At 43.2% G+C, this 14,936-nt stretch overlaps 1 protein-coding gene across 2 annotated transcripts in view; it reads left to right on the top strand.

Annotated features, from left to right (window-relative positions):
* Positions 1–14,936, top strand: part of RUNDC3B (RUN domain containing 3B) — a 346,416-nt gene that overhangs the window by 196,193 nt on the left and 135,287 nt on the right. For both annotated transcript variants that reach the window (XM_089666259.1, XM_089666263.1), the window contains exons 6-7: positions 2,893–2,973; positions 10,172–10,340. In XM_089666259.1, coding sequence (XP_089522385.1) covers positions 2,893–2,973; positions 10,172–10,340 — 250 coding nt within the window. The remainder of the gene's footprint in view (positions 1–2,892; positions 2,974–10,171; positions 10,341–14,936) is intronic.

The following is a 14,936-nucleotide window of genomic DNA, read 5'->3' on the forward strand; positions in this document are numbered from 1 at the left end:
AAAATTATAATGGGGCTTCTATGCATCTGGGGCCCATGCATTAAGACAGCCCTGCCTCTGAGGATAAGCACCTTGCAATTCAGGTGGAGTAATGTAGAATGGCACCAAAATTTATGGTATATCTTAAAAATGGGTATATCGTGAAACAATGTAAGAAAGGTGGAATTAGCTATTAGAATAGAAATACATTATGAGAGCTTATAGCTGCAACACTGCTCTGTTCCATGTCACTTGCAGTATCACCTGCTGGTGAAATGTTGTATTACAGCTGCCTGCGACTTGAAGAAAACCTATCCTTCAGGCCAGACCTGGGCAAACTGCAGCCCCAGGGCCACATCTGGTCTTTTGGTTGTCCTTATCCGGCCCTGAATGCCTCCAGTATAAGTATGCCTATCTGAGCCTGTTAGTTTCCTCACTGTAAAACTGTGGCTCAGCTGCCTGTTTTTACCACTCCCCAACTACCCATCTGAAAGAGACCTATTTCATGAGCAGTTGTTATTCCTAGTGCCAGGTGTTTGCTTTCTTTATGTTCACATACACTGTATTGCTAAAAGTATTGGGACACCTTGCCAAATCATTGGATTCAGGTGTTCCAATCACCTCCATGGCCACAGGTATATAAAATCAAGCACCTAGGCATGCAGACTGCTTCTACAAACATTTGTGAAAGAATGGGTCGCTCTCAGGAGCTCCGTCAATTCAAGCGTGGTACCTAGATAGGTTGCCACCTGTGCAATAAGTCCATCTGTGAAATTTCCTTGTTACTAAATATTCCACGGTCATCTGTTAGTGGTATTAAAACAAAGTGGAAGCAACTGGGAACAACAGCAACTCCGCTATGAAGTGGTAGGCCACGTAAAATTAGATAGCAGGGTCAGCGCATGCTGAAAAGCACAGTGCGCAGAAGTCGCCAATTGTTTGCAGAGACAATAGCTAAATACCTCCAAATGTCATGTGGCTTTCAGATTAGCACAACAATAGTGTGTAGAGAGCTTCATGGAATGGATTTCCATGGCCGAGCAGCTGCATCCAAGCCTTACATCACCAAGTGCAATGCAAACCATTAGATGCAGTGGTATAAAGCAAGCCGCCACTGGACTCTATAGCAGTGGAGACGTGTTCTCTGGAGTGACCAATCACGCTTCTCTGTCTGGCAGTCCAATGGACGTATCTGGGTTTGGTGCTTGCCAGGAGAACAGTACTTGCCTGACTGCACTGTTCCAAGTGTAAAGTTTGGTGGAGGTGGGATTATGGTGTGGGGTTGTTTTTCAGGGGTTGGGCTTGGCCCCCTAGTTCCAGTGAAGGGAACTCTTAAGGCGTCAGCATACCAAGACATTTTGGACAATTTCATGCTCCCAACTTTGTGGCAACAGTTTGGGGATGGCCCCTTCCTGTTCCAACATGACTGCGCACCAGTGCACAAAGCAAGGTCCATAAAGACATGGAGGAGAGAGTTTGGGTTGGAGTGCCTGACCTCACAAATGTGCTTCTGGAAGAATGGTCAAGCATTCCCATAGACACACTCCTAAACCCTGTGGACAGCCTTCCCAGAAGAGTTGAAGCTGCAAAAGGCTGGCCAACTCAATATTGAACCCTACAGACTAAGACTGGAATGCCATTAAAGTTCATGTGTGTGTAAAGGTAGGCGTCCCAATACTTATGTCCATATACTGTACTTACGGATCTTTCCAGGTCCAAAATTGTTCGACCCTCCACAACAGTCCTAGTTTCTCATGTAGCCCCTTGGGAAAATGATTTGCCCACCCCTGCATCAGACTATTACAGATTTCTATTGGTGACTGTTACCCATTTAACATATCCTCTTCCTAGGTGGTTTGATATATGGAATGAATCTTTGTATTATGCTTCTCTTTTTATAAATGTCCTAATTATTCAGGGCTTCTTTCTCCATTAAAGTGATAGTAAACAGCAAAAAAAAATGTAAAAAAATCTTCATGCACGTGGGAGTTTCGGCCGCAGCACAGCTTTCTCAATGGATGGCATGCCGTCCATTCAGGGGTGTATTTATCACAAGGCAAACAAGGCATTTGCCAAGGGCGGCATTTCTTAGAGGGGCAGCACTGACCCTCAGAAGAAGGGACGGAAGAAGGGACACACGTGGCATGGGGACCTGGTGGGTTCCGAGAGAGGCTGCGGGTTTCATGATGGTGTATGCACAGCCCAACTGTTGTTCCCGGGGATGTCCAAAGCTGTTAATGTGAGTGTCTCTCTCTCGCCATGGGGGATGGTGGCTGGTGTATGAGGAGGGGCAGTGGTAGTGGAAGGCTCTCTCTGCGGGAGGCGCTAGGGCAGCACAAAACCTAAATACACCACTGCGTCCATTGAGAGCTCAGTGCGCATGTGCCCATGACATCACCGGCGCTTATACAGTAAATATCTCCTAAACGGCTCACATACGTCTTATTAAAGGCTTACCTGTAGGTAAAAGATACAAAATTGGGTTTACTTCCACTTTAAGAAGCTGGACTGTCAGTTCCTATACTGGTGTACAGGGTTTGCTATTATGACCATTTTATTTTTGTACGCTTTTTATATACCTCACATAAAAGAAATATGAGTTTTAATGTCATGGTTTTATTGTTTAAACTGGAACACAGACCAATTAATGACTAGACGGTTGTGCTGGAAATATCGAATAAAATTATACTGCAAAAGAAATTATTTACATAGATAGATTTCTTTTATGTGATCCCAATACAAGGACCTCTTTAAAATGTTCATGAGTAATAAAGGTGATAAAGCCCCTATAAAGTTGATGATAAAATTGTCATAAGTGGACAGCGTCTGACTTCAGTCAAGCTTATGGGTAGAATGTGATATTTTGTGGTCTGTATTGTTTCAGTGCTAACTGTGTGCTTCTCTCTTCTTTAGCTTTTGCCTTAAAGGAGAGGGCCTTGATGGGAGCTTCCCAGCTGTCATAGACTACACGCCTTATCTCAAGTTTACACAAAGGTGAGATGAGTTGTTTTTCTGTTGGGGCTTAAAAACATAACATTTCATATTCCTGATATGTGCCTACTGTACTATGTACTTTTACAAAAAAGTATCCTTTTCTCTTTGCATTGCTTCATTTGTTTGAAATCCCTGGTGTTCCTGCCAGTCCCTTTGCTTTCCTATTAAAAACTGACCGCACTAGGCATGATAGCACAGCATGGTCAGTTCTCTAGCTGTGCTGGGAACTCAGTGTGCTCTCCAATGATCAGACCTGTCCTGACACACTTCTTCCGCACAGCCATTAACTGGAAAGACCTGTATGCTGCTGTTTCTCCTCCCTCACCTCTATGCAGCTGAGAACAGAGGGAATGTAATCACTTATAAAAAAAAAGGGGGAAAATGTATTTATAATGTTTTTATATCTATACACAAATGTTTTGCCTTTCTTTTCTATTTTAAACTGAATGGGTTGTCTTACAAGGTGAGGGTTTACATATACTTTAAAGGCCAACTGCAGGCAGAATTATTATTGCTTCAAAATAGTCCCCCAACAGCAATTAAAAACAAATAATTATCTCTGGCTACAATACTCACCTCCTCCCTGGAGCTGTCTCCACAGTAATTCCTTTCCTACACTAGATGTCAACAGATGTCTTCTGGGAGGAATGACACCCAGCAACACTGAGGTCATCACTCTCTGCATTGCTGAGGACCATCCACCACTGGAAAAGATCCAAATAGGAAGAATGCCCTCCGCTGTAGGAGATTCAATGAGGACCATGTGGGTCATGTGACTGACTGAAAGTAGTTTTGAGAAGGGAAGCAAAAATGCTGTCAGGGGGCCCTCCAGGAGGTGAGGAGAAGAGCCTGGAGCCCAGTGTTGGCCTTTAAGCTGGTCATACATACACTCACCAGCCACTTTATTAGGTACACCTGTTCAATTGCCTGGTAACAGAAATTGCTAAGCAGCCAGTCACATGGAAGCAACTTAATGCAATTAGGCATCTAGACGTGGTGAAGACGACTTGCTGAAGTTCAAACCGAGCATTAGAATGGGTATGAAAGGGGATTTAAGTGACTTTAAATGTGGCATGGTTGTTGCTACCAGAAGGGCTGGTTTGAATATTCCAAAAACTGCTGATGTACTGGGATTTTCACGCACAACCATCTCTAGGGTTTGTATAAAATGGCCCGAAAAATTGAAAATGTCCAGTGAGTGGCAGTTGTATGGACGAAAAGGCCTTGTTGATGACAGAGGTCAGAGCAGAATGGGCAGACTGGTTCAAAATGATAGAAAGGCAACAGTTACTAAAAAAAACACTTGTTACAACCAAGATATGCAGAATACCATCTCTGAATGTACAACACGTCCAACCTTGAAACAGATGGGCTACAGCAGCAGAAGACCACACCGGGGGCCACTCCTGTCAGCTAAGAACAGGAACTGGAGGCTCCAATTTGCACAGGCTCAACAAAAGTGGACAATAGAAGATTGGAAAAATGTTGCCTGGTATGATGAGTCTCTATTTCAGCTGCGACATTCAGATGGCAGGGTCGAAATTTGGCATAAACAACATGAAAGAATAGATCCATCCTGCCTTGTATCAATGGATCAGGCTGGTGGTGGTGGTGTAATAGTATGGGGTATATTTTCTTGGCACACTTTGAGCCCCTTAGTACCAGTTAAACATCATTTAAACACCACGGCCTACCCGAGTATTGTTGCTGACCATGTCCATCCCTTTATGACTCCAGTGTCCCCATCTTCTGATGGTCCTTCCAGCAGGATAATGCACCATCACAAAGCTCAGATCATCTCAAACTGGTTTCTTGAACATGACAATGAGGTCACTGCACTCCAATGGCCTCCACAGTCACCAGATCCCAATCCAATAGAGCACCTTTGTGATGTGGTGGAATGGGAGATTCGCATCACGGATGTGCAGCCGACAAATCTGCAGCAACTGCGACTGCGTAATGTTATGTCAGTATAGACCAAAATATCTGAGGAATGTTTCCAACACCTTGTTGAATCTATGCCATGAAGAATTAAAGCAGTTCTGAAGGCAAAAGGGTGTCCAGCCCGGTACTAGCAAGGTGTACCTAATAAAGTGTACGGTGAGTGTATTACAGTTTTATTGTGCAATTAGGAGATTGTGCAGTTAGATTGTCTTATGGTCAGCTTTCCTCATTTATCAGTGATCTGAATAGAAATATCTATATTCATTACACCTGTTATACTTTCAGTCATTGCACAGGAGGCCGTATTTCATCCTTTTGTGACAGGGACCACTTCAGCACTTTCTAATAGTGAAGTATTCTTGGTCCTACCTACATCCTGCAATGTTGGCCAATAGGGTTGCTCTTCATAGTGACTAATAAGAATGTGCGGGGCAGGACTTTATTTGCAAAGTCTAACACTTCCTGGGAGTGTCAGAACTTTGCTTTACAGGATGGCTCGGCATTTGGCCATGACAGGAAGTTCCAGGACCCCCCTTCCTCCTGATGGGTCTCTTTAGCTGAGCTTAAAGAAAATTTATAGTTCAGATGTGAGAATGAAATTGCGTTTTAAGATTTAGATTTCGGGACAGATTCAGGAAAGGCAATTTAACATACCCCCCCTCCTTTCCCATTTGACTCATCACCCCTTTATATTATATCTAAATACAATAGCAGATCTCAGATTCCCCTGTTAAGGTTGCCATGGCCTGCTCTTGACCAGACAGCCTTTGGAGCCTCTATGAAGTTTGTGACCTTTGAACTGGATTGACAGCAGCCTTAGAGATGAATAGGGCATCTAAATATCCTCTATGACTTGCATCTATACTCAGATCTCCAATTCCATGGATGGTCTGAAGGCTGTTTGGTCACTTGCAGGCCGCAGCTTTCTGAATCTGAGGTCTGCTGTTGGTATTTAAGGATATGTTTAGAAAGGAGGACAAACAAGGAGGGTTTTTACAAAATGTTGGTTATCTTTCAATGGTTCAGTTGAGCATATAGATTGGATTTTGGATAGATTAGGAGACTCAACATCTGTCAAGTTTAATTGCTGTCTGCATCTGTGTAGGGGAAGGATTTCCTTTACTTCCTGTACCAGCGCCAGTGGTGTCCAAGACAGGAAATGAGGGTAAATATTTCCAACCAGAGCACAGACATTAAAATAAATAGCACTTGGAAAGGGTTTCTAGTTACTTGTCTACTGTTGACCGAAAAGTCCAGGAAGATCATGAGTTTAGACACCTCAAATCGAATGACATCCAGTTTGTGTTCCTCACGAAGTATCAGATCTCTGTCCTGAAAATTCAGCAGGCAGAAAATAAATGTGCAAGGTGGTGTCCCAAGAGGGCATCTATTAGATAGCATCCTGTGATCCCTTTCCACCACAAAAAAAGACGGAAAAATCGGCCTGTGGTAACAGGGGGCGTAGCAGGCATTTGGTAAAGGCCGCTGGGCCATTACCTTCTGTGCCCTCCGGCAGTCCCAGGACATGGAGGTTATTGCGGCGGTTGCAGTTTTCAACATTATATGCCCTAGTTTCAAGTGCCTTCATTTTAGTATGAAGGATATGCAGGTGGACTGAGTGATCTCTGAGAACATCTTCAGAGTCGCCAGTCGAGGTCTTTCCGCAAGAGGCCCACATGTATCTGCAGAGAGTCGATTTTAGTGGTCAGGGCATTTTGGCATCCCTTAATAGCCTGCATGAGTGCGGCAAATTTGGCTTGTTCAGTGAGAGCCGGATCAGAGTCTTCCGTCTGGGTCGCCATATCTCGCACTCCCACCACATGGGCGCTTGGCCCGCCAGAGGCAGCGACCACCATACTATGCTGCCGAGGCTCCGATTGCTGCCAGCCCCTAGTCTTCATCCGCAGAGGAGTCCAGGGAGGTGTCCACCAGGTAAAAGAAGGGAAGCAGGGCTGTTAAACAGGATAATAATGTCCCTTCGGCAGCAGAGCTCTTTAGCTAGGCATCCGTCCTAGTCGCCATCTTGGAAACACCCCCCTGCTTGTCTACTGTTAGTGTAGACTGTCTACTGTTGGAAGACTCCCCTAACCTTATGTCTCAATGGCAATGACAACTAAGACAAGAAGGTAGGGGAAATGTTCCCAGTGGGCATACAGCAATAACATCCTGCCTGAGAGTAAAAGCTGACCTCTTTAATTACATTTTCAGGGTTAATATTTAGTTAATATAAGGTTTTCAGGTGTAACAAATTTGTTTTCCCCTTGTGATAAATTAGTTTTCTGGCTGTGATAAACACGTTGGCACCAAAACAAAGGTTACATTTTTATTACGCTAAGAACTAATTTGCTACTAGTGTGTGTGTCTGTGGAACAGAGGTATAGCAGAGGCAGAACATTAGACTTTGTGCTCCCCCAGGTGCAGGGAATGATTCATTTATTCAGCCAAGCACACATTCATACACATCTTTGTATTGCAAGTATAGAATTTGAAGTTCCCTTTATACATATTTAATAATATCTTATATTCAAGGTTTTTTGTTTAAAAATGGGTATATAAACTCACTCCCCTCCCCAGGGCCACCCTGGTCTCTGCCCCATACCTCCCATCACCCCCCTTTTTAGAAAATATGGAACCAAGTATCATTTTGTAGTGATATGACATTTTCCTAGAATTTTTGTTATAGTAAAGAAATGCATTAAATGCACAAAATATAACAAATATACAGTGTTTTTTACAGGTCTCATTACTTGTAATCTCCTGTAGCCTATTACAGTTGTGGCCAAAATTATTCAACCCCCAATGCTGTAAAGGGGTTTAGGGACTATAGTGTACATTTGGAATTGTATTCAGAATCAAATCCTACAAGGACGTTGTAACTACCCAAATGCAACTAAAATGACATCAATTGTTTATGTAATACAGTAGTAAATGGTTCTTATGTGGTTTCTTCATTGCCACAATTATTCAACCCCTTAAAGACTACCACTCTGAAGAACAGAGGTTCATACAGGTGCTTTCCATCAGGTATTGAAAACACCTGTGGATGTCACCGAGCAGCAATCAAGCATAATAAGCACCAATTAGGCAGCTTTAAAATGACTGTGATACTCAGCTCCTTCTAGACATTTACTGGTGTGGTTACAAACATGGTGAAGGCAAGAGAATGGTCCAGGAAGACAAGAGAAGAGGTGATTTCTCTTCACAGGAAGGGCAATGGCTATAAGAAGATTGCAAAGATGTTAAACATACCAAGAGACACCTTAGGAAGCATCATTCGCAAATTCAAGGCAAAGGGCACTGTTGAAACGCTACCTGGTCGTGGCAGAAAGAAGATGCTGACTTCGACTGCTGTGCGCTACCTGAAGCGTAGAGTGGAGAGAAGTCCCCGTGTGACTGCTGAGGAACTGAGAAAAGATTTGTCAGATGTGGGTACAGAAGTTTCAGCCCAGACAATAAGACGCACACTGCGTAATGAAGGCCTCCGTGCCAGAACTCCCAGGCGTACCCCCTTGCTGTCTCCAAAGAATAAGAAGAGTCGACTGCAGTATGCCAAAAGCCATGTGGACAAACCACAAAAGTTGTGGGATAGTGTTCTGTGGACTGATGAAACAAAATTAGAACTGTTTGGGCCCATGGATCAACGCTATGTTTGGAGGAGGAAGAACAAGGCCTATGATGAAAAGAACACCTTGCCTACTGTGAAGCATGGTGGAGGGTCAATCATGCTTTGGGGCTGTTTTGCTTCTGCAGGTACAGGGAAGCTTCAGCGTGTGCAAGGTACCATGAATTCTCTTCAGTACCAGGAGATATTGGATGGAAACGTGATGCAGTCCGTCACACACCTGAGGCTTGGGAGACGTTGGACCTTTCAACAGGACAATGATCCCAAGCATACCTCCAAGTCCACTAGAGCATGGTTGCAGAGGAAAGGCTGGAACATTTTGGAGTGGCCATCGCAGTCACCAGACTTAAATCCGATTGAGAACCTCTGGTGGGACTTAAAGAAAGCAGTTGCAGTGCGCAAGCCTAAGAATGTGACTGAACTGGAGGCCTTTGCCCATGAAGAATGGGCGAAGATACCCGTAGATCGCTGCAAGACACTTGTGTCAAGCTATGCTTCACGTTTAAAAGCTGTTATAACTGTAAAAGGATGCTGTACTAAGTACTAAGATTGAATGTCACTTGGGGGTTGAATAAAACTGATAATGCTGTGAGCACAGAAAAGACATTTGTGGTTATTTCATTATAACTGTTATGTTATATTTGTCTGACCTACAAGTGCCTCTTTAATGTAAATGTAAGCAAGATGACTGAATGATCAAAAGCAATGTCAAACTGGCCAAAACACTCAATTTCAGTGGGGGTTGAATAATTTTGGCCACAACTGTATGTGATCCCCTGCCAGATGCAGGTACAGGTGCTCCCTAGGGTTTTGGCTGAACTTGGCAGTATTAGGTCAATGTCACATGGCCATATTAATATGGCTTCATAGCCATATTAGGTCGATGTCATTGATTTAATATGGCCATGTTAGGTCAATGATGTCACAGGCATCCATGCCCCAGTGAGTGAGTGCAGAGTGGGGAACGCTATGTCTGCAGTTGATTGGGCAAGTGTGGCAGCGTACTTCCAGCTTTTGGTCCATACCCAAGTTGCACCAAACCCTAGATTGTCCCTAGTGCTCAGTACTTATCATTATGAACGCTTGCTGCATAATGCACTTCTCATACACAAGAAACCATACAAGGGAAGACTCAAAAATTTCACTTAATTAAAAGACGCAGAAGGTGACCAACCAGGAAGCCAGATCTCTGATTGTGTTGCATTGATGTGAACAGGCATCATAGAGAATAAAGTAATTTCCATGGTCAATGTTGACAATGGGGTTTATGACTAGTCCTTTGTCCTCTGCCTGCATTTTTTGTGCATAATTCTCTGGCAATGTCTTCACTCTGACAGCACCATGCAACGCTATCTCTCCTTTTCCCAGTCTGAGTCCAGATTTTCAGGGGGCTAATAAAAAGACTGACTTTGGTCCTTATGGCACCTGTACTTAAACATGCTTTTAATGAATTTCGTGGATTCATTGTTAGTCTTTTAGTATCTGCCAGGAGTTCAGCTTTAACCGTCACTGATTAAAATCTATCTACGTGCATTTCAAAATGTTGCAATACTTCATTAGGAGATCTGGAACTTAGATAATTGTTAGTTAGGTTTTTAATCATGAGTTGATTACTTTATTCTTGTTTCTCAGCTCTGAGAGTATCAGCAGCGATGAGGAAGAGCTGCGGACTTTGGGTAGCAGTGGCAGTGAGAGCAGTACCCCGGAAAATATTGGTCCTCCATTTATCATGGATGAAAATAGCTGGTACAACAAGTGCAAGAGGGTGGAGCAGAAGTATCGGCTGGCATTGGAGCAAAAGGTACAATCATGCGCTAAAAAAGTAGTATCAGTATTAAGAAAAGCAGGATTTTCTTTTATTGCTGAACTAAAAAAGTAACTTTACTCAAAATAGTTTGATAACAATTAATGTTCTTTAACAAAAGAATGTTAATTCGACGTTAATAATTATACCTGATAACTAATCAGGTATATAGGTTTCTTTTAGTTGGTGGTGTTGTTCTGGCTACTCCGGTTTTGATAAATTCTCTCCAATGTATAAATCATTATGCTGCTTTTAGCCTGAATTTTTTACAGACGGCCAAATAGCCAATGAACAGAACCGGTCACAGCTATGATTATGCAAGAATCTGAATCTTCTGCAAATGTCAAGATCCTTTAGGCATCTTCTATACCAGTCATTCTCAACCAGGGGTTGATAGGGGTTCCTTGATTTGTGGCTGATTGACTTCCCATTTGATAGTGCCACCATAGTTCCGGAGCCAGCACCACATGGCTGAGACAGCTGCATGACAGGAATGATCGTTTTAGTTGTCTGCAAGTCATTCTTCCCAAACACTACCAATGTAAGGAGCATTGTAAGCTCGAAAGAGCAGGGCCCTCAATCCCCTTATGTTTTGCATTGTATTGTTATTGTTTTGTCACGTTCTGTCCCCCTTTGTAATGTACAGCGCTGAGCGAACTATTGGCACTTTATAAATACTGTATAATAATAATTATTACCACTGACCACCAATGTAAGGAGAATTCTTCCCACTGACCACCAATGTGAGGGTCATTCTTCCCACTGACCACCAGTGTAAGGATCATTCTTCCCACTGAGCACCAATGTAAGGGATATTCTTCCTACTGACCACCAATGTAAGGGGCATTCTTCACACTGACCCCAAATGTAAGGAGCATTGTTAAAACTGACCACCGAAGTAAGGGGCGTTTTTCCCAATGACCCCCAATGTACTGGGCATTCTTCTCAATGACCACCAATGGAAGAGGCTTTCTTCCCACTGACCACCAATGTAAGGGGCATTATCCCCACTGACCACCAATGTTAGGATCGTTCTTCCCACTGACCACCAGTGCAAGGGGTATTCTTCCCACTGACCGCCAATGTAAGGGGCATTCTTCTCAACGAGCACCAATGCAAGGAGCGTCTTCCCAGTGACCACCAATGTAAGGAGCATTCTTCCCAATGACCCCCAATGTAAGGGACATTCTTTCCTCTTACCACCAATGTAATGGGTATTCTTCTCAATGACCACCAAAGGAAGGAGTTTTCTCCCAGTGACACCAATGTAAGGAGCTTTCTTCCCACTGACCACCAATGTAAGGGGCATTCTTCCCAGTAACCACCAATGTAATGGGCATTCTTCTCAATGACCACCAATGTAAGGAGCATTCTTCCCACTGACCACCAATGTAAGGGATATTCTTCCCACTGACCACCAATGCATGGGGCATTTATACCTGACCACCAATAAATTGATTTTCAAAGGGGTTCCCTGAGACCTACAAATCATTTTAAGGGTTCCTCTGGGATGAAAATGTTTAGAGAGGCTGTTCCATAGTAGAGAGAAAAATATTTTTGCGCATTGTCATATTCTGATTCTTCAGACGGGGATATGCTTGCATCTGCACAGAAAGAAAGATTTTAGCAAAGGAAAGTTCTTCATGCATCCTGTAATACTTTTATGTAGAAAATCCTCTTAAAAGAATCTCTTTTAACCATGTTCAGCTTAATGTTTTTAGAATCTGTAAGTGGAAGCAGTGAAGTGAGTCTATGGATTTGGTGATAAGCGGTAGAGAAATGACTATAATAGAATTGTGTGACCGCTGAGGCCATAGTACATGCTCTGCCAGTTTTATGATAATCGTCTGGCTGTTGTAAATATATTCAGAATCCCGAGCTGTAGGAGCTGTGTGTACAGAAGTGTATTGTTAACATCCCAGGCAGTAGAGAATGTGAAATGAGACAGAATGAGAGGTCTCCTCTATGAAGCCCGGGTGTTTTCAGCATAGGAATTCAAATGTTGAGATCTGATAAGTTATATATTTTCCTCTTTTCTGTATTAATCCATCCATATACTATCATATCCAATAATCCTTTTGAAGCTGAACTTCAGGTACATAGTTACATTGGTCTAGCTTGGACCAATACAAGTGTACAAAATCCATACCTGTGGCTCCACTGTGGAAGCGGAGATTGACAGTGTCTTGTGCTGAGTGGCTGCCCTTCTGCATAGTAAACACAGGGTGCTCACTTAGCACGGCTGCCATTCATAGAACGTAGTGTGTTCTTTTAAATAAATACAAGGTGTTCCCTGACTGGATGAGGTGGAAATCATGACATCAGCAGCCCTCCTCTCCACCTTGCTTAATTACATTGCCTGGTGATCCAATCATCTAGTTTGTTGTTCTGCAACTTTCAAAAACAGATCAAACAAAGGAAATATTGAGAGGGCTGGGACTAACCTTTTACTGCTGACAGGGGATGTTATTCATTAATATAAAACTTTTACATGAATGAATAATTCCCCCCACTAAAAAAAAACAAAAAACAAAACCCTATTGCTATAACTGCTTAGAAAGTGATAGCTTACGTTTGACTTTAGGTCGTTAGTCACTTACGCAGTCCGTCTAAATCTACTAGTCCTTCCAACACCATCCTCTCCACTGATTGACAATGTTGCTGTCCAAAGTTGGCTACGTTGTTCCTCCTTAGACACAGTGGAAAAGTGAATTTAGCCACCCTAAGGCAGCACATACATTTAGTCATTTTTTTTCACTCAGCCAGTGGGTAGGATAAAAAAAAACAACCCAATTCCTCCATCCACATGTTGGAAGTGGATGGGAGAATCACTCCCGCTGAGCTAATGTATTTATGACAGCGGGAGGACTTCCCTGCCATCAGAATACACTGATCAGTGCTGCTGCGCAGACGTTTTCCAACAAGCTGGTTGTACAGAAGACTGGTAGATTGACATCTGTACAACCAGTCTGCCTATACATGAAAAGAAATTCAGCCGGTCCTGCTGAACCAGCCAAATTTCTATGCATGTGTGGCTGGCATAAGACAGGAGGTGTGTTACTGGCCAATCGCCACCTAAAAATAAAAGAATGAGAGGGTGAAATAAAGAAAACAAATGCACTCAGTACATCCGATGATCAGTACACTACAATATTTGAAATTTTAGGTTTTGTTTGCTTAGTTACGCTTTATAAAAGGATAAAATCACATATGTCAAACAGTTAAAGCTCAATCATTGCAAATTCATTTTCAAAAGTAAGCCTGAACATTTCTAGTAATTTAAGACTGAGTATTCGAATTCTTGCATACAACCAATTATGACTGATGATCATTAACAACCCATTTAGTTTAAAATAGGAATGAAAGGTAAAATATTGGTGTATACCAGGGGTGTCCAACCCGTGGGTTGCATGCGGCCCCAGAGAGTTTGGCGTGCATGGCCGACGCAGACAAAACCTGTCTGTAGAGATGCCGTGCAAAAACAGCAGCCTACATTGTTAAGCCAGGGAAATGCATGGCTGGAGGGATGCCGGGGCTGCTATGTTTGAAATAGCATTGGCAGCAGGGAATGCAGAGGCACCAGGTAAGTAAATGCTGCATGGCTGGATCTAAGGGGGTGCTGGGTTGGGCTGAGCCCCCCAGATTTCAATTAAGCCCCCTGCCCACAACCCCCCCCTCTTCCCCACACAGCACATACATAGGCTACATTCACACCGGGCTGGTGCAAATTGTAATGGTAGTTCCTCCTGCGACTCTCAGCAAGTAGGTGCGGCTACCTGCCCCGTTCACTATAATGACAGTTCACCAGCAGCCACACCTATTTGTGGCTGTCTACATAGCCAGCGATCACTGCTGGATGCACTTTGTCTCCAAACTGGCTGTTTAGAGAGCCACAAATAGATGTGGCTGCCGGGGAACTCTCATAATGAATGGACCTGGTGGCCACACCTACCCACTGAGAGCTGCAGGAGGAACTGCTCATCAGCTGTCCTTATTGATAGTGTATTTTATATGTGGCCCACGACAATTTCTTTTCTTTTTATGTGGCCTAGGAAGGTTAGATAACCCTGGTGTATACATATAAAAAAGGGAAAAAAAGGTATTTATAATGATTTTCTTATAAGTGATCACATACTTTGTCCTCAGCTGCATAGAGAGATGAGGGTGGAGAAACAGCAGTACACTGGTCTTCCCAGTGAATGGCTGTGGGGGCGTGGCTCTCAGGTCAAGGATCATTGGAGGAGAGCAGGCTGAGTTCCCAGCACAGCTAGAGAACTGACCAACCTGTGCTTTCATGCTTAGAGTGAGTAGTTTTCAACGGGAAAGCAGAGGAACTGGCAGGAACAACAGGGATTTCACACAAAGGAAGCAATACAAAGAGAACAGGATACTTTTTCATACAAGTACATGGTATAGCAGGCACATATCAGGAATATGAAATGTTGGGTTTACATATTCTTTAAGCTAGTATCACAGTATGGGATACAATATGTACATCAAAAGAATCTCAATGCTCATTACGTCCTATGTAAGAATCTGTCTGAAGCCTCTGATAATACCCATAGCGATGAGGGTCATTGTACACTATATGGC

The sequence above is a fragment of the Staurois parvus genome, unplaced genomic scaffold, assembly GCF_062004578.1.
Source record: "Staurois parvus isolate SC_StPar_1 unplaced genomic scaffold, SC_StPar_1.0 ptg000051l, whole genome shotgun sequence".
NCBI lineage: Eukaryota > Metazoa > Chordata > Amphibia > Anura > Ranidae > Staurois > Staurois parvus.